This window comes from Hyla sarda, chromosome 6 (assembly GCF_029499605.1).
Source record: "Hyla sarda isolate aHylSar1 chromosome 6, aHylSar1.hap1, whole genome shotgun sequence".
Taxonomy (NCBI): Eukaryota; Metazoa; Chordata; class Amphibia; order Anura; family Hylidae; genus Hyla; species Hyla sarda.
In genome coordinates, this window is record NC_079194.1 from 224,493,932 (window position 1) to 224,518,360 (window position 24,429).

The 24,429-nt window shown below is 43.3% G+C and overlaps 2 protein-coding genes and 1 pseudogene across 3 annotated transcripts in view; 2 read left to right on the forward strand and 1 right to left on the reverse strand.

Moving 5' to 3' along the window:
* CSTF3 (cleavage stimulation factor subunit 3) overlaps positions 1-14,608 on the forward strand; it is a 102,954-nt gene extending 88,346 nt beyond the window's left edge. The window contains exons 15-21 of the mRNA XM_056526605.1: positions 417-519; positions 7,765-7,834; positions 8,747-8,942; positions 9,414-9,567; positions 10,775-10,869; positions 13,129-13,189; positions 13,541-14,608. Of these exons, the coding sequence (XP_056382580.1) occupies positions 417-519; positions 7,765-7,834; positions 8,747-8,942; positions 9,414-9,567; positions 10,775-10,869; positions 13,129-13,189; positions 13,541-13,743 (882 nt within the window). The 3' untranslated portion in view covers positions 13,744-14,608. The remainder of the gene's footprint in view (positions 1-416; positions 520-7,764; positions 7,835-8,746; positions 8,943-9,413; positions 9,568-10,774; positions 10,870-13,128; positions 13,190-13,540) is intronic.
* On the forward strand, positions 2,609-2,779 carry LOC130278102 (U2 spliceosomal RNA; annotated as a pseudogene).
* A 5,149-nt stretch (positions 14,609-19,757) lies between the features above and the next one.
* TCP11L1 (t-complex 11 like 1) overlaps positions 19,758-24,429 on the reverse strand; it is a 73,976-nt gene continuing 69,304 nt past the window's right edge. For both annotated transcript variants that reach the window (XM_056526607.1, XM_056526606.1), the window contains exon 10: positions 19,758-22,868. In XM_056526607.1, the coding sequence (XP_056382582.1) occupies positions 22,657-22,868 (212 nt within the window). In that variant the 3' untranslated portion in view covers positions 19,758-22,656. The remainder of the gene's footprint in view (positions 22,869-24,429) is intronic.

The window sequence follows — 24,429 nt, forward strand, 5'->3', positions numbered from 1 at the left end:
TAATGATGGTAAATGTGGTTGCTTCCAGCAGGTCTATATTTCTGCTGACTGTCGTGTCATGGTAACTCGTAAGTCACAAAGTGACCACATTCACTATTAATTGTGATGTAGTGGCACAATATTGGCATCTTATATTATGTGGCTACCAGGAGGTTAATATACATAAAAGGGTGATCTACTTCAGGTGACCCATTATAATAAGCCATATTTAATGGAGATACCCAGATTAGGACACCTCAATCAGAGCAATCAGTAAAAACCATTATATACTGCAATTCTCCTTTTATCTATCAAACTGTCTCAATTCCAGTGGGAAATGCACTTAGATATATATTTTTATTTGATTTAATTTCAACAGGTCAACACATAAGTAATATGATATTCTCATTTTGGTTTTAACTGTTTTTCCCCTCTAGGACACATCAGTGGCCTTTAAAATTTTTGAATTAGGTTTAAAGAAGTATGGAGACATTCCAGAATATGTTCTTGCTTATATTGATTATTTATCTCACCTCAATGGTAAGTTTTGCACATACTACAGACCCCCATAGTACTTTTCTGCAGTCTCATGAAGAAGGACATTGATGAGTTTACTTCACACAGCTACTTCATGGAGTTTATTCAGAGACCTGGATTTATCACTTTGTCCGAGACAAAAAGGTCTGATTTTTGTCTCAGACAAATGGCAACCAATGACAGCTCATCTTTCATCAATCAAATTGCTCTGGTAAAATGAAACATGAGCTGTGATAGGTTGCCATCTGTCTGAGACAGAAATCAGACACATTTGTCTCAGACAGAGACTGGGCCAATATCTCTCCTTACAACAGCGATAATTTAAAACCATGTGTGTGGCACTGTGTGCATGTCTTACTATGCTTTCATGTTTTAAGGCTGTTTTCCCTAGTGGGCACTAATGCCACATTGCCCCATAAAAGATACACAAAATGGCATTGAAAAATATTATTGACATGTCCTTGTCCATAATATAGCATTGTTTTCTGGTATACAAATAAAAGATATGCCAGCTCAACTGCAGTATCATGCCAGGACATAGACTAGACACAGTGCTTTATATCAAAAGAGAGTCCAACCGCATCCACTAGAAGAAAAAAAAAAAAGTACACCTCTTATTAGTGCAGACCATACACTATCTGAAAAGGAGAAAACCCTGTAGGTGCGTAATGTATATCAAAACATAAGATGAGTTAACATGCAATCCAGTTGTTTCCCAAAACTGACAGTCTGTTTACCTGCACTAAATCTAATGCATGGGGTTATAGTGTTGGTGAACCGGATTAATATGAAGTGTAACTTACCCGAATCTGTGGTCTGATTCTGGAGATTGACACTTTCTTAGCCGGCATTGTTAGTATGTTAATCGGGATGGGATGCTGGATTTACCGGGTGCGGCCTGTGCAAAGTCAGCGAATAACATGTCTATCTCTGGAACTGGACGATGCATTAAAGTAAGTTATATCTGATTTTAATCCGGTTCACCCGCACTATAACCTAGTGTACTTCTCCACCTATCTATCTGTCTGTGGATAATAGACATAAGCGAGGTATTTTTAACAGCTTGCACAACGCTATAGAAGGGTTCATTGCATTCATTAATCTGCAAAATGTGGAACCTTTTCTCAGCCCCAGGTTTTTAGGGTACCTCATTGATTACTTTTGCACTTTCTCATGCATGGGTTAATGTAGGATCCATGAGTTGGGTGGTCCCAAATTTATCACTGGTGACTGGCAAGTCAGGGAGACCAATTCTTTAGGATTATCTTCCTCGGCATCTCCCACATAAAACTGCAAAGGGAAATTCTCGGTTTTACTCATGGTCACCTCTTTAGTTTGCACACTGTCAGCATCAGCTAATGGGACAAGGTCTACACAGACACAGATAAACATTTTTAAGCATTTCCCACAATTGCCAAAACAAGAAAATCACATCTAACAATGACATTATGCATTAAAGACTGATAACTCAGCCTTCATGGATGACTTTCTGATTCGCCTCATTGAGGACACAGAGACCATGGGTATATGCTGCTGTCCACTAGGAGGCTGACACTAGGCAAAAAAAGAAGTCTGCTCCTCCCAGAAGGATATACCCACCTACAGGCACTGAGATAATCCGTTTTAGCTTAGTGTCAGTAGGAGGCAGACACAGGTCTGGAGCTCTCTAGCTACTTTCTAGCTACTTTCTAGCTAGGGATGTCTAGTTAGAGTTTTTTTCCTTTGTTATTTTTCTAGGTTAGGCAACAGGAGCATGGTGCTACCTGATCGCCCACATGTGACAAAAGGGCACGGTGCATAAAAGTATGGACCGTCAACCCCCTCTTGCCAACGATCAGCACCTGGCGGCAGTACCCTGGGTCCGGGTCCCCCACTTGCCCCTACCCGCCTCGCTATGGCAGCTTGGCGTGATGCAGCGCGGCCTTTAGCTGACTGAAGATCTCTGGGTGAGTATAGGATGATGGAGTCTGTACTTCATCCTCACCCCTGCCCCCAACTCCCCCCTCTTTAGTCAGCGGGTCTCCGGTCCTGCGTGGCTGGACAGTGTAGCAGGGGAGTCGGGACTGGCCGCGGAATGCCTTAGGGCATTCTTATATATTCCCGGCTTGTTGGCTAAAATCAATTGTAGCATCTGTTCTTATCAGTATAATATCTGATATGTCCCCTTTCCGGGAACCATATATTGAACAGATTTTTTGCTCCTGTCGCCCTTGAAGGCGATTGTGCGGTGACCTAGGTGACTGTTCCAGAGTGCCCTTTTTTTTTGGGGGGGGGGGGGGGGGGTTCCCTTGCACCCCATTGGTCACTTTCGTTGAAGTATGCAGTTTTGCTGAAGGTTCAGACTTTGGAACAGTAACCTGCATTTCTCGTCAGGGGCTGCACGGTGGCTCAGTGGTTAACGCTGTTACCTTGTAACGCTGGGGTCTGGGGTTTAGATCCCACCAAGGACAACATCTGCATGGATGTTCTCTGCATGTTTGCACAGTGAGTAACATTAAGCCTATTCCCATCTCCACCGGTCACCCTTACTGCATTTGCTGCGTTTGTGACGACAGTCCCAGTGTTCCACTTCCTGGGTGAAGTGACTGACGGGGAGCCCCTGTGTGGTCAATGGACTCTCTGAGAACTCCTCATAAGTGGTCGTGGTCCTCTCCAACGTCCATGGAGGATGTGCAGTCTGCCGCAGCTGCTATTCCAGTACTCCCACTGTGAGTGAGAGTTGACTGATGTACCATGGACCCTCTACACTATCCATAGTGGTTTGTTCTTCTGCCACAGCTGCTGTTCTGGTACTCCCACTGTGAGTGAGAGAGAGGTTAAGTCGTCTGCCGCAGCTACTATTCTGGTACTCCACTGTGAATGAGAGTTGACCGCTGTACAATTGACCCTCTCCACCATCCATAGAGGTTGGTTCGTCTGCCGCAGCTGCTATTCTGGCACTCCACTGTGAGTGAGAGATGACCATTGTACCATGGATCCTCTACACCATCCTTTTAGAGGTTGCGACATCTGCCGCATCCGCGGTTGCAGCTTCGGTAACCTGCTATATATTAGAGTTGACTGTTGTTCTTTAAACCCTCTGCAATGCCCATGGAGGATGTGATATCTGCTGCATCCACGGCTGCAGTCCTGGTGCACCACGGCATGCGGGTGTTGTCAGGGGGGTTTCCCCTCCATGCACCCAGGTTTCCCCATCATTCATGGGAGCATGCTTTCCACCACATCTGTGGCTGAATTCCGGACCCTGCTTCTGGTGGGAGACAACCAAACTTTGTCCCTGCAGGTGCAATGGACCTTCTATGACAGCAGCATGGGTGATGTCCCATTGGTTCGTGGTAGGATCGGCTTCTAGTACGCGGGATCCAGTAGTTGACCTTCCGTATTACTAGGGCGCTATCTGAATTGGGGAGGAAGTATCATTGGCCTTCCAGTGCCACTGGTTCACGTGTTACCTGCTGTAGTTTACACAGCACAGGGCCGGTGGTGGAGACCCTGCTCAGGCCAGTACAGCTGTTTTTTTCCCTCCATTGGGGTGGAGTTGTTTGCAGTGTCCCTGCCATTGCTTGACATGCTTTAGTGGGCTAGGTAGGCCTAGCCTACTTTGTCCGTCTCATTTTTCCTTCTATGGACGGGGTGGTATTAGTGGTCTGGCTAGGTACTACTATTGCCCCCTATGGGATGCTCCTCATTGCTCATACCGTCTTGGCACCCGGAGTTGGGGTGGAGTTTCTTAGGTTTCCGCTATTTCACGGGGGCGGTATTTGAATTTCTCCTCTTCTTTTAGGTGGAGTGCAGTAAGTTTTCTGTACTTCCTCCTGTGACTGGCTCAGCCATCTCATTGAACCCTTCCGCTTGGGTGTAGCTTAGTCTACTATCGAGATTCAGCCTTTGCACCTCCCCTTCTTCTAGTGGTTGTATAGCCCTTCTTTACGGTTCCTACTCTTGCTTTTGCAGCCATTGCCTTCCGATCTCCCAGTATCGATCAGTTCTGCTGGGTATGGCGTAGTTGCAGCTTTTGCCGCCCTAGCTTTCGCATTGACCATCTTTGGGGCACTTGTTGATCCTGCCTGGGCAGTTCCTGTTTTCTCCCCTCTTCCTCTGGGCAGGGTTCTGTCAGTTCTTGCCAGGTCCATACCCTGGCCTCTCCAGCCCCTAACGCTGCCCGCTTTCCCTGTCTGGGTACGTCTTGCGTGGAATCCATCCTGGTGGTACTTGTGCTTCCTTCTGGGGGCTCTGTTGTTCTCTGCTCGTACTCTCCAGCGATCTTTCTGCTTAGAGTGTCTCTAGGTCTTCCACGTGGCCTTTCTGTTCAGGTTGCCTCTGGCTATATCCTAGTCTCTTGTGTCTTCGAGTGCCGGTTAGCATGGTGGCCTTAGGGATTGCGGTGCCTTTTTCTTATGGCCACTGTTCTTCCTAGGGTATGTCACCCTTCCCTGGCAGCCCCAGAGTCATTCTGGTCCCTCTCCCTTGGTATTTTGCCCTTTCAGGCTCTCATTGCCTTTAGCTCTCTTCAATGTGGCCTTTCCATGCCTTGCGCTCCGGAGCGGTTGTTCCTGAGGCTTCCACCATTCCTTGGGTTCCTCTCTGGCCTTGGCGGGGTCCCGGCCTTACTCTTCTCAGCTGTTTCTCTGCAGAGGCAGTCTTTGTTCGCCACTCCATGTTCTGCCCCGGCCTGGGTGCTCATCGTCCGGAGTGTTTACTCTGGCTTGAGGTTCTCTGCCTCTCCTGGTTTGGGACTCCAGGGTCCCTCCATTTCTTAATGGATCTGGAATCCTCTGTTTCTCTGGGCGGCGGCTCTGGTGTTTTGGATGGCTCTGATCCTTCCCTCCGGTCTATTTGCACTCTTCCTTCTCCCTCCGGACAGGGGGGTCTCGGAGTAGGGGCCTTCCGGTCGTCCTGGTTGCCCAGTCTGGCCGTTTCATGCATCTTCAAAGGGCGTGGTCCACCTTGTCGAATGTTATTTACCGCTCTCTCGGCTATGTGGCCTTTGCTTGGGTTATCTCCCACCCAGTTTGGCCATAGGATTGACGATTTGAATCTGGACCTCTCGGTTCGGGTGGTCGGTGGGTGCAGCTTGCCCTAGCCTTTTTCCTGAGTGGTTTCTTCATGCGTGCGGGACTGTACATGAGTTCTGCTTTATTTCTCTCTTCGTCCCATTCTAGCGGCTCTGGTATCTGCCTTCTGATTCTCATCTTCTTGCTGAACATGCTCAGCTGCTTTTCTATTGTCGTTCTCCCTCCTCAGCCTCTGTCCTACAGTTGCGGTTGGCCTCCTGTCAGGACTCTCTCTTCATACCTCCCCGGCATGTTTCTCTTCTGGAAGTGGTGTTTCCACACCATGTTTGCCTTGCTTAGACAAATCTCTGCTTTAAGGATTCTCTCTTCTGCATTTGGGCCAGGTTTAAGTGGTCCTGCGTCTTATGTCTTTTCATCAGAGGTGTCTTCTGCTCTCCTGCCAGGCCAGGTTCGGCCCGGCAGGCCTCCAGGGCGACCATTTGTTGTCTTATTTGGTTGGCTGTGAGACCCCAGTCTCTGCACAATTCCTTCCTTTTGGGTCCTGCCTCGCCCCTCATGTTTTGCGGGGGCTTCCGGGTGGTTGGTTTCCGGATTCCTCTGGGCCTTGTCCACTTTCTTGGGCCTCTAGCCTGACCTTCTCTAGTGTTTTTCCCCCCCCCCACCCCAGGGACTGCTTTGGGACATCCCATGGTTTCTGTGTCCCCAAGGAGGTGACCGAGAAAAGGAAATTTTTTTGTACTCTCTGTAAAATCTTTCTTGTAGACTTCATTGGGGTATACAGAACCCACCCATTTACGATTTAACTGGTCATGTTGTTTGTTGCCTGTTAATACATTTTGATGTCCTTTGGACGTTTTCGCCTTTTTGTGGTTTGGCTTCTCCTACTGCTTTGTGTCACAACTCACAGCTCAGTGCCTGTGGACGGGTATATCTTTTTTTGCCTAATGTCAGCCTCCTAGTGGACAGCAGCATATACTCATAGTCTCTGTGTCCTCCAGTGAAAGCTACGAGAAAGAGCTTTAACAGAGTGTACAAAAAAAATCTCCTTTTTTCTCACACTAGTGCTGTTTTACAGCACATAAGAGCAGTAATAAGGTTATGTTTCCCTATGTATGCAAATAACCCCCATCTAGCATCAGTCAAACTGGCATTGACAAGGGTTACTAGGCTGCCAGAGCCCAACAAAGCTTAACCAGTGTCCTTTAACCATCAAACTGCAAGTTGTTTGCTCTTATTTGAGAGGGCAAGACCATGTAGGAAGGTCTGGCAATCATTTTCTCTGCCCGCTATTACATAGGCTTTTCCACAAAAGGACTGATATACTTCCTTGTTCAGATACCACTCCATAAGTGCAACTAGCTGATACACATACCTGGGCTTCGCTTGTTCCATAGAGCGCTCAAAATGACAGGGCTCGGAAAAATCGGTCCAGGGCCACTGTTTTCAACAATTGGGCTTCAATTGACATCTCTGGTCGACAACCACTTTTTAACTAGGTAAATAAGGTCATACATGTGCAACCTCACTGTTTTCCTGACACTTCGGCACACAAATACAGTCCACCCTAGCTAAGTATGGTGCAACTGACTGCAACCAGTTTTTTCTTCAATAAGAGATAAACAAACTGTACAAAAGAAAACCATAGACCGTCTGGCCACTAACTATACACAATGCAGCTAACTACCTAGAGCTGAGCCTTCTTACCTCCCAAACAAAACATCTAATACTTGGTTACTCAGTCTGCTTTCCCAGGAACAGACAGCCATCAGCTTATGAGCTGTCTGCCCTTTTATAATACCTATCAGCATTGCAGGAGATCAGCCACAATCACATCAAATACCTAGAGTGGCCAAGTGGAGTAGGGACCCACCCAGCTTTCCCTACTCCAGAGAGTCAGGTGCTTTCTTTCAAGTTATAGCCAAAAGCCTTAAGGGTACATTCACATGTACTTAATCCACTGAATGGAAACACAGAAAATCCGCAAGTACACCACCCTAGCAGACTTGCTGCAGACCCTTTCACTTTACCCCCAATCTTGTCACTACCTAAAGAAAAGGTGCAATGTTTCATCCTATATTTGTTCTTTGTCAAGCATGCTTGTCATGTTCCAATATCTGTGTCCATTTTTGTATTTGGATTCTTTTAATCTTTCCAACAAAGCTAAAGATTTTATTCTTCTATTGTTTTCTGGTGTTGCAGTTTTGTTAAATTTTTTGTTAATTTGCACTTGCAGAGGACAACAACACTAGAGTATTATTTGAACGAGTTTTAACATCAGGAAGCCTTCCCCCAGAGAAGTCAGGGTATGTATACCGTTACTGATTTAGCTGAACTATTAATGACTATTAAAGAAGTATTCCATCTCATAAAGTGATGGAATATCACTATGACATACCATCAGTTTAAGATCAGTGACTCCCACTGTTCCCGCACAGCTGGATGGTTGGGAAGACCATTGAATGGGTCACTGCACTGAATTAACATAACGACCTCTTCATTCTCAGGATAAGTGGGAATCCCAAGGGATAGACCACTACATATGACAGCATTTCCTGGTGATATGGCATTCCTTTTGTGAATACCTGTTTATACTTGATCAGGCCATGTATAATAGCATTGTGTACATAATATGCAAGTATTCTCATCCCATTTAGCCATATATATAGGTGACTAAATCAGTTCAGATTCAGCTAATTTGGGAGTCTGGCCAAGCTGTTGGATCTGTTATGAAACTGATTAAGGTCTATGACAGTGTTTCCCAACAAGTGTGCCTCCAGCTGTTGCAAAACTACAACTCCCAGCATAGCAAAAAGAAAAATAGCCAGCACAACTACCTAATACACGGGTGCACGCTGCTGTGGCAAATGCAGAATATACAAAAAAAAAAGAAGGTTGCAGCAGCACTCTTGGTCAAAAAATGGAGGCTCTTAGTGCACTTTTTGATCAAAACGTGTCCCCCATCCACCAGGTGGTTTCATTTCATATGGGACCCTAACACTCATCTCACTCACCTCTGCTAGGCATATGGCCTCTGACTGGGTCTATGATCAGATGATGACCACACACGTATGTCAGTCTTCTAAACACACTCCATACATTGAAAGTGAAGACTAACTACATCAAGATATTGCTGTTATGTCTCAATGTCTTTTCCTGTACATGTGGCATGTTTTACAGTGTCTGTTTTTCTCCCAATCCTTTCTTTTTCTCCTTAGTGAGATCTGGGCCAGGTTCCTTGCATTTGAAAGTAATATTGGTGATTTAGCAAGTATTCTGAAAGTGGAAAAGCGAAGATACACTGCCTTTAAAGAAGAGTATGAGGGGAAAGAGACAGCTCTGCTGGTGGATCGGTACAAGTTCATGGACCTTTATCCCTGCTCTACAAGTGAACTTAAAGCTTTAGGATATAAAGTATGTCTCTCAGGCACCTTAGTCTCTGATTTGTCCCCATTTTTGTGAATCTTAATCCCTTAATTCCCTTGTTTGCTTTGTCTTTTCCCCTTTATTTCTGTTCGGAAGAACACCTTACACTTTAGACAGCATTCAGTCAGATGCTAATTCACCCTACAGTTCTCTCCTGACCTTTGTACATACTTGCATGCTCAATTTGGCCAAGCGTGCATATGTTCTGAATGGAGAAAGGGGAATGAGCTGATAATATACATGCGATGGCGGCTTATTCCCCTTAGAACAGTAGGATCAGGCATCTTGAAATAAGTCAACCTTCTCTTCCCTGATATCTGTAATCAGAGTAGAATCAGGCCTACATGTCCTACTTAAATGGACATTCATGTAGTTGTATGGCCCGCATTTTTCTTCTAAACTTTTTCTCTCTGGCACAAACCAGTCTTTCTCATAAATGTAAATGTATTTTATTTTCAGGACGTTTCTCGTGCTAAATTAGCATCAATGATCCCAGACCCTGTGGTAGCACCTTCTATAGCCCCATCTCTTAAGGACGAAGTTGACAGAAAACCTGAATACCCCAAACCAGACACCAGCCAAATGATTCCATTCCAGCCTAGACACCTTGCCCGTAAGTGCAACCTCGTAACTTTTCATGATGTTTGTGATTTTGGTAATAAACTAGAAACTCTGTTATGGTGCCATCTTTCCACTTATATTTGATACTAGTTGTGGATGGAAACATCAAAAAATACAACTAGAAAATGTCACATGGCCAAGTGGGGGGGTTGGAGGGGAACAGGCAGTGTCCCTCAGCTGAGACAGAAGCATTTTGCTCCAAGATAATGTAACGATGGCAGTAAATCTAGATTGTCCTGCTGAATCCTAAACATTTAGAGTTATCCAGCAATAGAAAAACAGAGCTAATTTCTTCCAAAAACAAAACCACACCTGCTCTGTGTGTGTGTGTTGTATTACAACTTGGCTCCATTCACTTCAATGGAATTGAGCTGCAATACCACACACAACCTGAAAATAGGCGTAGTGCTGCTTTTTTTTTTTTTATTATTATTTTTTTTTTATATATCAGCTGTGTTCTTACAACACCTTTTTAAATGAGCAATTTCAGATCCCAAAACTTTAGTTTTGTTGTTACTGATGAAAATTAAAGACCTTTTGTAATGTGATTGTTTAAAAAAAAAAATTGAATATTTACTAAAGAAAACAGCTCCGGAAAATCCCACCGCTAGGGATCCCCATACCTACTGGGAAACTAACTAGTCCTGCAGCAGCGTCAGGCTTGTCCATGAATCATAGACAAGAGGTGAGTCATGGACAAGACTGCATGAGCAGACACACCAATCACCTCCCACCACCACAAGGGATGGACACGCCCCCTTCCCCTGAGAGGATTTCTAACACTGTGAGCTAATGAAAAGAGGGGTTATTATAAAAATGATAGAGGCATACAAATATATGTACATGGTCAGGACTTGGGACTGAGTGGCTTATTTTTATTTTTATTTTGCGGGATGTGACAGGTACGCTTTCTGTATTGACATAACACTTAGGGGGTGGGTTCATGCTACAGAATTTCCTCCCTGAAAATAATTCTTGTCAGGACCTTCTATTGACATCAATTGGGCTTTAATTTCAAAAGGATTCCTGGCAGAATTTACACATGAAAACTCTGCATGATCCTGCTTTAGATTACTTGTGCCATGGTTTTTGCTTGGAAAAGTAAAGGACATTTAGTGAGGAAATTCTGCCATGTGAACCCAGCCTTAAAGTAAAATTAGCCATTTCCCCATGACAGACATGTACTGTGTTTTCTCTAGCTCCTGGCCTTCATCCAGTACCTGGAGGGGTGTTCCCAGTGCCTCCTGCTGCTGTTCTATTAATGAAGCTGCTGCCTCCACCAATGTGCTACCAGGTATGTGAATGTTGGCTTGTATCTCTTCTATTTAGGCCCCAGGATCAGCTTGAATTGGAACCAACATAGAATGCACACCTAAATCATATACTAAATATACTAAAATCTAGGAAAGACCTGAAGTTTGTGTCATTTTTTGTTGGTAAAATCCCATTTATTATTTTTTCATCTCTTTTTTTTTGGGGTAACTTGGTGACAAAACATTGGGGGGTATGTATCAATAATGGTGTTGCAATATGTGATTTTATGTACCGTATTTATCGGGGTACACCACGTACCGGCCTATAACACGCACCCTCATTTTACCAAGGATATTTGGGTAAAAAAAGTTTTTTACCCAAATATCCATGGTAAAATGAGGGTGCGTGTGTGCGCGTGTATACCCCGATACATCCCCAGGAAAGGCAGCGGGAGAGAGGCCGTCGCTGCCCGCTTCTCTCCCCCTGCCTTTCCTGGGGTCTAGAGCCCTGCTGCCAGCCCTTCTCTCCCCCTGGCTATCGGCGCCGCTGCTCGTTCTGTCCCCCTGACTATCGGTACTGGCGCCCCATTGCCGGCGCCGATAGCCAGGGGGAGAGAAGCGGCGCCGACAGCCAGGGGGAGAGAAGGGCTGGCAGCAGGGCTCTAGACCCTGGGTCGGGTCCGCGCTGCTGCAGGCCTCCGGCGTGCGTCCCCTTCGTCGTTGCTATGCGCTGCACGGCGCGGCGCATGACGTCAGTGCGCCGCGCCGTGCATAGCAACGACGCAGGGGGCGCACGCCGGAGGCCTGCAGCAGCATGGACCCGACCCAGGTAATTATGCCACCGGGGATGGGGGGAGGCAACGGGGCAGCGGCGCCAGCAATGGGTGCTGCTGCCCCTTCTCTCCCCCTGGCTGTCGGCGCCGCTTCTCTCCCCCTGGCTATCGGCGCCGGCAATGGGGCGCCGGTACCGATAGTCAGGGGGACAGAACGGGCAGCGGCGCCGATAGCCAGGGGGAGAGAAGGGCTGGCAGCAGGGCTCTAGACCCCAGTAAAGGCAGGGGGAGAGAAGTGGGCAGCGACGGCCTCTCTCCCCCTGTCTTTCCTGGGGGTGTATCGGAGTATAACACGCACATAGACTTTAGGCTAAAAAATTTTGCCTAAAAAGTGCGTGTTATACGCCGATAAATACGGTATGTCTTTTTGCGTCAAATGGAGAGTAGTTGCGCCAAAATTATCAATTGTCGCACGCAAGTTTGTAAATTTGGCGCAAATGCAGCCCTACAAAAGGCGCAGACTTCTGCCCTGGAATTTTAGGCAGAACTTTGACTGTGGCAGTTAAATCTGACCTTGGGACTTTGGCTGGTTTACAGAGGTAAAGCTCACACAGCCAGGGCCTTTTTTCCTGTTTTTAAAGTGTTGCATTTTCCGCCAGCAACCAATCAGCTTGCTTCTTTTATTGTTTAGGGTCCTTTTTCCACTTTTTGGTTGGGCACTGTTTAAATGTTCTCCATTCTACTGTTGTAGCTATTTTCTCTCATTTTATTTTTGGTGTGGATTTGCGCCTTAATTAAGGTATTTGCTCCCAAATTTGTGCCAAATCGAAAAGTCGCAATTAACGAATTCCAAACCAATGCATGATTTCAACTGAAATCCTGACTAACACCGTCAAATCGGTGATAATGTTCTAAACCATTTGGCACAACTGTTTGTTGCAAAAAGTAACATCTAAAGGAAATAGCGACAAAACACAGTAAAAAAACTGTAAAAGCCTTCATACATACCCCTCATTGTCCTTTAGCAACATGCCTTAGTCACACACATATTGGGGGAGATCTATACTTGTGTGGCTTCACAGCCTGTTTTTTTTTTTTTTTTGGTTAAGTGTGCTAAATTTATCAAGATGGCGCTCAGACTTTGATGAATTTTGCACAAATGAAAAAAATCACCTCAGAACTTGCTGTATGATGTCACTTTTTTAAGACAAGACAGAAGTGTTATGAATTTGTGTTTCTTTCTTTCATGTTTGTACATTTTATTGCTCCTTTGTAAAGATGCAGTTAATAAAGCTCATCCACTGCATAGTCAAAAATGAAGCACTGAATTTCACAGTCACTTTTGCCAAAGATGCCTATTTTGAAATTGCGCAAAAATTTTTGCAAAAAACTACGCGAAATATCTTGTGCAAAATTACATTAAAAAAATAACAGCAAAGCAATGATAAATACCCCCCCCCCATTGTGACCATGAACCTCTGATTTAGTTTGGTTGTTTTGTGCATAAGTTTGTGTTGTTCTTCATAGGGACCCTTTGTGCAGGTGGATGAACTTTTAGAAATCTTCCGCCGCTGCAAGATCCCAGATAGTAAGTATATATATTTATTTTTAAAAGTTATAATTCACACAAAACTGTGTGTTGGCTCTCCAGCTTCTATCATGCAATGACAAAACCTATGCTGGTATAAGCTGGCTCAACTTTTGTGTAACCCCTGGGAACAGCTGAAATCTATGGGGAAAGTTACAGCTGTCCCTACACTTCTCCATAGCCAGCCTAACAGGGCACATGGAAAGGAGTTTTGTCTTAAACCCAGAAACAATGTTTTTTTTATACACTGTGCCCAATTCAGAGGATCATCTGGTGCCTACCAAATGTCTACATTGTACCACATAACCTTGTCCATTACCAACACTGATCCCACTTTATCTCCCTGTTTAGCTGTTGAAGAGGCTGTGAGGGTGATAACTGGAGGCCAGGCAGAACTCTTAATGGAAGGCAATGGCCCAGTTGAAGCAAACACTCTAATAAATAAATCTGTTAAAAGACCCAACGAAGATTCTGATGAGGATGAAGAAAAGGGAGCAGTGGTGCCCCCCGTCCATGACATCTACAGAGCTCGGCAGCAGAAGAGGATTCGGTGAACTGGTGTTAAACAGTGAAACAAACATTTATCAACCATTGTATTGTCTCTGCCTCAAACCTGCTTAAAAGACAACTTATCTTGTTTTTGGCATCTTGAAAATGAGATTGCATCAGTGGCAGTATGAAAAAAACTTTAAGAAACGTTCTCCTGGAAGGAGTCAAGAAATGTACATACTCCTTGGTTTTCCTTACCTGTGTTTTTATCGGAAGACTCACTAGGGGCTCCAAAGGTTTATTTTAAAGAAAACTGGAACATTTATAATTTTTTTTTTCTTTTAAAAAGTCTACTCAACAATTGGCACCAGTCCCTCTGATATCATTCATGTTACTTGTGGCACAATACCAGACACCGTAGAATTTTTTTTATTTGCAGCTGAGTGGATTTCAATCGTGTACACTAGAGGGCACTGCAGCCTTTTGCCTTGTGTTTTTTTTTTTAAATGACTCCGCTGCTATTTTAAAAGAACACTGTAAGATGGAAAGCAAAGAACCAACCATCATGAAAAACACTTCTGCATTTGTACTTTCTGTAAATTGCACAAGTTAAATAAATTCAGTGCTAGTATTGTCCATGTTGCACTGCAAAAGACTTCAGGGAAAAAACCCTAAAACAGTAACTGAAAAAAAAAAAAAAAGTAAAAAGCTTTAAGTGCAAAATCTACTCCCATCAGCTTTCTGTTTTGTACATGGTCCTCCTTTTTTTCATAAAATAAATATTAAATTCTTCATGTGAGGTCGCTTTCTTCTGCTGTAGAAGGAGTGATTTCTTCTTAGTTTCCTTGAGATGTGATCACTTTTATGTTTTATTTTTTTTCCATTCAAATTTGTTTTGCATAATAAAAGAATAAACCAACCTTGTTCCAAGTTGGTTCAAACTAGTGCACTTTTGCTGATCTCTGTATCACTATGTGGTATGGAATAGCCATAGGTCTACTTTGAAAATATGCTATAAAACCTTTTTTAGGCCAGATCAATAGGGCAGTTTTAGAATGAGCCACAGCTCTTTGCTTATAACATAGTCTGGTACTACTGCACAGCCTAATATACCTGAATGAGCTGAACCACAAAACCAGACACAGCCACTGTAAATGCGGGTGAAAATCATTCTAACGCTTCATACTAGGCAAAAATTGGTGCAGCTGTTCAGGAGATATTAGTCTGGTTGCTAATGTGGTCATTTCTTCTTTTATGTGCAATGGAGGCAGGCTGCTGCACGATTTTGGCCCAGTAAGAAGCGTTTACAACAGGGTCATCTGCACTATCTACCATATATTCAGTTTAGTGTGGGTGACCCTGCTGTCAGTTTCCCTTTAAACGCAATCTAACCTATTGGTAAAAAGGCGTGTAGTGCGAGTGATACTGATCAAAGTGATAATTACTGATCCCTGACACGTGTTTTCACTCCGCCGATATTCTTCTTTTTCTTCGTATGCTTATCAGGGCACAGGAGTTAATACATCCTCTACTACAGGGAGTAGATAACCTTCGCTACTGCAGATGTTGTGGACTACATCTCCCCTGATGCCCCTACCGCCAAAATGCTGCTAAAGCACCGTGGGAAATGTAATCCAAAACATCTGCAGTATCGAAGGTTGTCTACTTGGGCCAGGCACAGAAGGAAACAAGGCTTGTTAATTAATAAAAACATTTTTTTTTTAAAGTGGCATGTCAAAAATACTTATGTACAAGCTTTTAATTCTCCCCGATGTCAGCCTGGAAAATTTCAGGTGTGTGCCAAAAGATGATTTCCCCTTAGTGTATTCTGACACCATTCTGTCAGTATTATCCCTTTCAGCAACTGTTCTATGGGAAAGGATAAGATAGGCTATCCTTTACTCCCCACACATGTTAATGAGCTTAGGATATAAACTAATTTGCTGGTTTTCCAGTTGGCCTTCATCGAAACACATTTGGTAGACAATTACAAATGCATATGGGAAACATCATACAAGAACTGTTGCTTTGACCCAGTTATCTAGCCATCACAATTGTCAAAGTTGTTCAGGTCCTTGTTTGCTCTTTTTTTCTGCTTCCAACCCATTAACACCAAGAAGTGATGCTGCAATATTCACCTGGCACTAGTTTCATTTTTATTCCTGATTATTGTATGTACATCCATGAACAATAATTCATAAATAGTTATTAATCTTAAAAAAAGTACACATTTGTGAATACCTGGCATTACTTCTGTTAGTGATCCTGTACTATAGCCCAGAGTTCACAATTCTGCAGGCTTCAGAGCTAAATGCCATTCTGCACAAAGCTGGCCCTGATTATCTGTATTCTGGTAAGTGTGTGCTCTTTGTAGAACTGAAGCTCTTTAGGGTGTGTCTGAACAGTTTTTAATAACAACCAGCTGAATTGTGAATAAAGCACTGAAGTATAATGGCACCGCTAAGGGGGCTGTGCCTATAGCCCTGGGTCTCAGGCTGGCCTTTTATTTTATATTTGCCACAGCTGCTTAAATGCAGCAGTGGCTTCTGGGGAATTACATGCCGTGCACGGGCACGCCAAATGCCACCAGACTGGCCATCTCAATGTAAAGGTATGCAAAGATGATGTGTGAATGATACATAGATAGTGCCGTGAACAGGGAGAGTGAGCCCTAAGCTGTCCCTAGAAACACTCTCCCTACCTACTTGCCCATCTTCCCTAAACAGTGGATCGACAACCACGGCGCCTGTCCCTTCCTGCACTAAAGTGCAATGGGCATAAAGGTACAAAAATAATACTGTACATAGTCGGGGACAGGTCCGAAACATAACTGGAAAACAACCAGATAAACCAGACAGGATATAAATATACAAACAGGGCAGGATATAGCGTACTAACATAAAGTTCAGAAACCGGAATCAAGATAAACAGCAGATATGAATAAGTTAACAAGACTAGAAATGGAACAAGTATACAGTAGGGGATGAACAGATGAATAATATAAAACACTAAACAGGTCAGGAAACATGGAACACTGGACACTGAATAAAGAACAAACTAGACTCCCCACTCCAAACATGGGACATCAATACAAATGCCAAATAGACTTCTAGCCAGCGGGCACACTCCACCCTGTGATCAGAATACTGGCCTAAAAGGAAACAGAAATATAATACACGGTACACTAGACTGAGAACAGGATGAGTCTGAACAGACTCCAGAGAAAACTTCAATAGCCAAACTCCAAAACATGGAGGAATACGAGTACAAGCCAGACTGTGTGTAAATAAAGACTTAAGATATCAAGGTTAAAGCAGAACGGACATACATAATCCTAAAAACCGACAGATGTTCTTATAAACCAAGCAGACTAAAATGTATCATAAACAGGACTATTAACCATGGTTAAAACTCAGACAAACAAACACAGCAAAGATAAAACAAATAACCAGCCCAGAGTTCAGAAGAGATCGGGTTTAAATAGCCATACCCAAGCTGTCCTTGGCTATGAGATTTGCTGTTCTCCCTGGCTAGGAAATAGTTAAAGAAAACTGCCCAGCCACAACCCAGTGTCTGAACAGGCACAACAATAGAAAAACAGAAAACGAACAATACAGATAGCTAGATGTATGCTAAATGTGTGTATGCACACCTAAAAAAAAAATAAAGGGAAGACTTAACACAATGTAACTCCAAGTCAAACACACTTCTGTGAAATCACACTGTCCACTCAGGAAGCAACACTGATTGACAATCAATTTCACATGCTGTTGTGCAAATGGAACAAACAGGTGGAGATTAGCAAGACACCCCCCCCCCAATAAAGGAGTGGTTCTGCAGGTGGTGACCACAGACCACCTCTCAGTTCCTATGCTTCCTGGCAGATGTTTTGGTCACTTTTGAATGCTGGCTGTGGCTGGAGTGTGTCAGCAGTTCCTGCAAGAGGAAGGCATTGATGCTATGGACTGGCCTACCCGTTCCCCAGACATGAATCCGATTGAGCACATCTGGGACATCATGTCTCGCTCCATTCACCAACGCCACGTTGCACCATAGAATGTCCAGGAGTTGGTGGATGCTTTAGTCCAGGTCTGGGAGGACATCCCTCAGGAGACCATCCGCCACCTCATCAGGAGTATGTCCAGGCATTATAGGGAGGTCATACGGGCACGTGGAGGCCACACATACTACTGAGTCTCATTTTGACTTGTTTTAAGGACATTACATTAAAGTTGGATCAGCCTGTAGAGTGGTTTTCCACTTTGATTTTGAGTGTGACTCCATATCCAGACCTCCATGGGTTGATAAATTTGATTTCCATTGATAATTTTTGTGTGATTTTGTTGTCAGCACTTTCAACTATGTAAAGACCAAAGTATTTCATATGATTAGTTCATTCATTCAGATCTAGGATGTATAAGCTTAGTGTTCCCTTTATTTTATCGAGCAGTGTATGATAGAGGTTTGCATGTATGATAGATGAGGGGGTTTGGAGGATGACTGAGGAATCTGGAGGAGAAAGCAGACAGGAGTCTGGAGGAGGAGGCAGATAGAGCCATCTGGAGAAAGACACAGACAGAGGGGTCTGGAGGAGGACAGTGCAGGGGTAAGATTCAGCCTAGCTGAGATGAAACAGTGTGTGGCAGTATTATCATTATAGATACAGTGTGTGGCAGGTGGTACAGTTTTTGACAGGGTTATATTAAGATAAAACAGTGTATGTCAGGGAAATATTAGGAGGGCATGATGTCTGGCAGGGTTTTATTCAGGTGGCTCAGTTTCTGGGTGGTGTTCAGCCATGGGCTGTCTGGGCATGCTGGGAGTTGTAGTTTTGAAACCTCTGGAGGTCCGCAGGTTGAAGACCACTGCGGCCTTAGTCATCATCCAGACACCCCCCCCCCCCCCCCCCCTTTAGTCTTATACTCACCTTCCCTCGGTGGGAAGGAAGGATGAGCTGGTCCGGGCCATCTATGCTGCAGGGACCGTCCGGTGGGGAGGGTTAGTCGTTCTGGGCTGCCCCCACACTAGTGACATTGCCTTGATGACGACGCACAGGGACGTTCATTCGCAGTCCATTTTTAGCCCGGAACGACTAATCCTCCCCACCGGACAGACCCTGCAGCATAGATAGCCCGTCCAAGCTCACCCTTCCTTCCCACCGAGGGGAGGTGAGTAAAAAACTAAAGGGAAGGGGGGTCTGGATGATGACGAAGGCCGCAGTTGTCTTCAACCTGAGGACCTCCTGAGGTTTCAAAACTACAACTCCCAGCATGCCCGGACAGCCAATGGCTGTCCGGACATGCTGGGAGTTGTAGTTTTGCAACATCTGGAGGTCCGCAGGTTGAAGACCACTGAGAAGGGATTGACAGACGGAGAGTTCACTCGAGTATAAGCTGAGGGGGGCGTTTTCAGCACGAAAAATCATGCTGAAAAACTCGGCTTATACTCGAGTATATACGGTATACTTCCTGATACACACTATAATAATGTTGTCTGAACCTACTGCTCGCAGCCAGCTCCCTCCCGATAGGCCAGTAAATGATCTGGCAATCCTTTCCATTCCAGGTGAGATAAGATGGCTAGATGTAGCATGTGTGACTGACCAGGAAAATAGATATGCATTACACCATTTACATGTAGCGCTTAGGCCCTGGCTATTTGCACTTACATCACATACTCAGTCAAATGTGTCCATAGGTGAATCCTCACTTCAGATGCAAATATGTGATCCTAAAGTTCTGGTTACATGACTGTAGTGTAAATTTGTAGACTTGACTTTTTGTTACTTTACTAGAAGTATCATTGCTGAATGTAGTCAAGAAATAACTGCACTGGTCTCCCGCTAGCATGGTAGAAAATCTCCAGGCCATACTGATCTAAATATGAACACATAAAACACTGACTCCTATAATAAAACAGTCGCTTCACAGCAATGAATCTCTCTTTTCTTTGGATTTGCACTTAGAATCTTAGACAGCAATAAAAATGATGGATGAAAAAGTCAGATTTCTCAGCGACATATTTATATATCATATTTACTATTACAATATATACAGTATATAGCAGTTTTTGTAAAAAAAAAAAAAAAAAATAGCAATGCCGCACCAAATTAATGATTAATTCACATCTACAATATAGGTCTACTTTATGTTCCCATTATTTGATAAACATTCTTTTACTTTTTTAGAATGTTAGAAGGTTTATAAGTTTAGTAGCAATTTTCCAGATTTTCAAGAAAATTGCAAAATCAGATTTTTCAGGGACCAGTTCAGTTCTGAAGTGGAATTGAGTGGCCTGTATGTTAAATACCCCCATAAATCACCCCATATTATAAACTGCATCCCTTAAAGTAGTCAGAATGAAATGAAAATAAGTTTATTAACCCTTTAGGCGTTTCACAGAAATAGAAGCAAAGTGGAGGAAGAATAAAAAAATTGAATTTTTTTTGTACATTTTTCATTTTAATCAATTTTTTCCCTGTAACACAGTAGGTGTTGAAAAAGAAATACAACTCAAGATTTATTCCCAGAATTCTGACATACTTAGAAATATCCCATGTGTGGCCTTTGTCTGTGTGGATTTTGGGGCATCCTTTTAGTTTATATATTTTGTTGGCATCATGTAAAATTACAGGGGCCTTGGGATGCAAAAATATGTTACACTGCAGGTTGATACGATTACGGTGATACCAAATTTATATACTTTTTTTTATATTTTAGTTCATTTATGGCATAAAAACAATATTTTTTTTTTAAATCGTTTATAATTTGCCATATTCTGTGAGCTGTACCTTTTTAATTTTTTCACTGATGCAATTTTGTGAAGACTTTTTTTTGCGGGACATGATGTATTTGGGGGGACTTTTTGGGGTGGTGTATTATTCACATATATCATTTATTTTATATTTTTTTTTATATTTTTTATTTTTTTCACATTTTAGTTTTTTTTACTATTATACAAATAATTCAATGGAGTACACATCTGTACTCCCTCTGTTACCCTAATAGATGCTGCGGTCTCAGTGACAACAGCGTCTACAGGGTTAACCCAGGATCAGCGCTGCGCGAGTGCCCGTGGGTGGCCTCCTCTGATGGGGCCCCCTTTCACCACCGATCGCTTCACACAGTGAAGCGATGGAGGAGAGGGGGGAAGGAGGAGACCTGCACCAAATCCCTGTTATTGGTCCGTCTGTACTGGCGGACCAATAGCAGTGATCGCCGGCCGGGGACCGCTGCAATTGGTCCCTGGCCGGCTTCAGGGAGGTTTGGCTGTACAGCACAGTCGAGCTCAATATACTGTCACAGGGCCCGGCGGTGCTGTGACAGTTTATTCTCATCAGGTACTTGTATGTGGTGATGTGGGAAGTCATCCCTAATCGCCACGTACATGTACCTGATTTTGCGGGAAGGGGTTAATGGAAAAAAAAAACTGTGCTATATGCAGGACAATTTTTTTCTAGCGAATTCCAATGCAGCGTTCAACACAGATGTGAACGGAGCCTATCCTGCAGATTTAGCTTTTAAGCTTCTTTCACACTGCCGATGTGCCCCCTCGGAAAATATCCGTTAGGCTTTTTTTTGTTTTTTTTTGTTATGCATTTAACGTCAGTTATCTGGAGGGGGCAACAACGGGGCCCAACAGATCCCATTGACTATTATGGGGTCTGTCGAGCACCGTTGTTTTTTTTAAAGGGAGTAGCGGGAGAAAAAGACGTTGCATGATATTTTTTCTCCTGTTTCCCTGATGGGCGTTGCACAGCCGTGTTCATACGGTCTTATTTATATTTCTTTCATTTTGCCCCTCCTAGTTTGAGTGTGCTCTCACATGTTTCTAAACACAGAAGCTGTTTCTGCATCCCCCTCCTCCCCATCTACAGTTTTGCAGTTGACAACTGATAATTTTGGCGATTGTGAAGATTTTTAAACATTTAGGGTCTATTCACACGTAGAGTATTCTGCGCAGATTTGATGCGCCGGATTTCAAGCTGTGTTCAGTCAGTTTACATTGAAATCTGCAGCAGAAAATCCTGCGCATCAAATCTGCACAGAATACTGTACGTGTGAATAGACCATGAGAAACTGCATGCAAAGAATAAGAATATTGCAAAGTTTTTTTTATGTAAGCTTCAATTTAAAACCATGTCTGAAGTTGGTGGGGGGGGGGGGGGCGGGGGCAGAAGGAAGACCTAAATGACTTAACAAAAACAAGTGCTCTAGCAGATTTGAAAAGTATTATCTTTACATTCAAGGTACCCTAAAATGTATGTTCACTGAACACTTTTTTTTTCTGGAAAACCTCCATAAAAGTAAGGCTCTGTTCACATGGTTTATGTAATAACAGAATCCAGAAACATCCATCATACAGTCTCTAATGACTTAAAAGGAGTCCTTTGGCTTCCATCATGGCATCTGTTGTACTGACAGGAAGCAATGCATGCTGCTCTAGTCTTACCGCCAAGTCTGATGGAACTGCCAAAGTAACAGAGGCTTTATTATTCTTAAGGATTATCAAATTTTCAGCAAGACATTTAAAAGTGAACTATATTTGTATTTATTATACCATCTAAAATGGTTGCTATGGGGACGATAACATAACAACCAGCACGTAAAAGCTTCCAGGATCATGCAAAAATACCAGAATCATGGAAAACAAAATGACAGTGATCTGGAATCTGTATATGATCTGTAGACAAAGCATACTGCCAATATATCAGGATTTACAATATCTCTGTATCCCCTGGGGCAGTGAAGTCTTCATATACCGTGTTCTAGACATGGCTGCCAGTGATTTGATGTAACACTGGGAGAGCGAGACATACAGTTTAGGTTTGCTATCTGCAATGTTCCCAGTGTTGTGGGAGAAATGAATGTGTCAGCAGTCACAGAACACTGCATCCTGTACATTAAAAGCAATTTAATGGAGAGCCAAGGGGACAGCATTTGTGCCTGGTCATCCCAATCAATAGAAGGCTTGTACATTCAAGGCTGCACTTGTTTGTTTAGTATACTGCTCAGGATAGACTCATAGTATGGACTAAACACCATTTTGTTGTAGTTGACCAGACGTACAAACTTCACAGCCATCTCTTCCAGTTCTTTCTGGATTTGGCTGAGCCCACCAGGTAGCACAGGGATGGATCTCTGGTTAGCTGCAGACAGGTAGCTCAATAGAAATGTCTGTATCCTGGACTCTGTTGGAAATTAAGAACATCAGTTAAATGACTTGTTTAAAAAGGGTCCCTTTGTAACAACTTGTTGCCCAGATATGTCAAAAGTTTATGAGCCAGTGAAGTGTGCTGCAGCATGATCCATTATAGTTGCGCACTTCACTCACCCAGCTGTAACTCAGCTCGCAGCAGGTCTCAGGACTGATAGCCAGTGCGATCTAGACTTTTGACATGTCTGGGCAAAAAATCATAAACTCTTTCAGTTTTCCACCTACAGACCCATATGAGGGCTTGTTTTATGCACTACCAATTTTACTTAGTGAGCCTTTGAGCGCCCTGCATCAGGTCTGGAACCGGTGATGTCCGTGTGAGCTGTTGAAGCGGAGTCGGCCGACTGAAGCCTAGCGGTGAGTGCGGGTAACCGTGTCTCTTCTATGCTATCTGTATTTAGTGACTTAGTTCTTTCTGGTTCCCAGCACCGCCAGACCCGCACACCCAAGACTTCAGTCTTTTGCCGTAATAGAGGTACCGCAGCCCAGTGACCCAGACTACTTTATAACAATAATGCCACTATACCTTTGAAGTTGTACAATTTTCCTTTGTAATGACATCAGTCATTTCACCACAAAATCTATGGCGAAATCGAAAAAAAAATATTTGTGTAGGACAAAATTTAAAAGAAAAAGCCATTTAGTAATTTTAAGCGGCTTCCGTTTCAAGGCAATGCACTTTTCGGTAAAAATGACACCTTATATTTATTCTGTAGGTTCATATGGTCACAAGGATACCTAATTTATATAGGTTTTATTTTATTTTACTACTTAAAAAAAAAATTATAACTACATGCACCAAAATTAGTATGTTTAAAATTATAACTTTTTTATTTTTCTGCATATGGGGCTATATGAGGGCAAATTTTTTGCGTAGTGGTCTGTAGTTTTTATCGGTACCATTTTTGTTTTGATAGGACTTTTTATAAAAAAATTTTTAGAGTATACAGAATGACCAAAAATACGCAATTTTGGAATTTGGAATTTTTTTTACGTATACTCCATTGACCGTGCGGATTATTTAACGTTATATATTTATAGTTCAGACATTTACGCACGTGACAATGACCACATGTGTTTAGGTTTATTTTTGTTTAAATTTTTTTTTTTTTTTAATGGGAAAAGGGGGGCGATTCAAACTTTTAGTATGGAAGGGGTTAATTCATATAAACTTTTTTTTTTTTTTTACTTTTTTCTACACTATTTTTTAGTCCCCATAGGGAACTATAACATGCAATCTTCTGATTGCAGATACTGATCCATGTTATGCCATAGCATAGCATTGATCAGTGTTATCTGCGCTTGATTGCTCCAGGCTGCTAATGCAGCCTGAAGCATCGTAGAAGAGATTGGACAGCGAGGAGGCAGGTAAGGGCCCTTCCACCGTCCTCTCAGCTGATCAGCACACCGCTGTTTCACCACGTTGATCCTGGTTAGCCCGACTGAGCTGCTGGGAATGTTTTTTTTTTTTTCATATTAGACACTGCGATCAAATTACCTGAGTCGGGTCCGCGCTGCTCCAGGCCTCCGTCGTG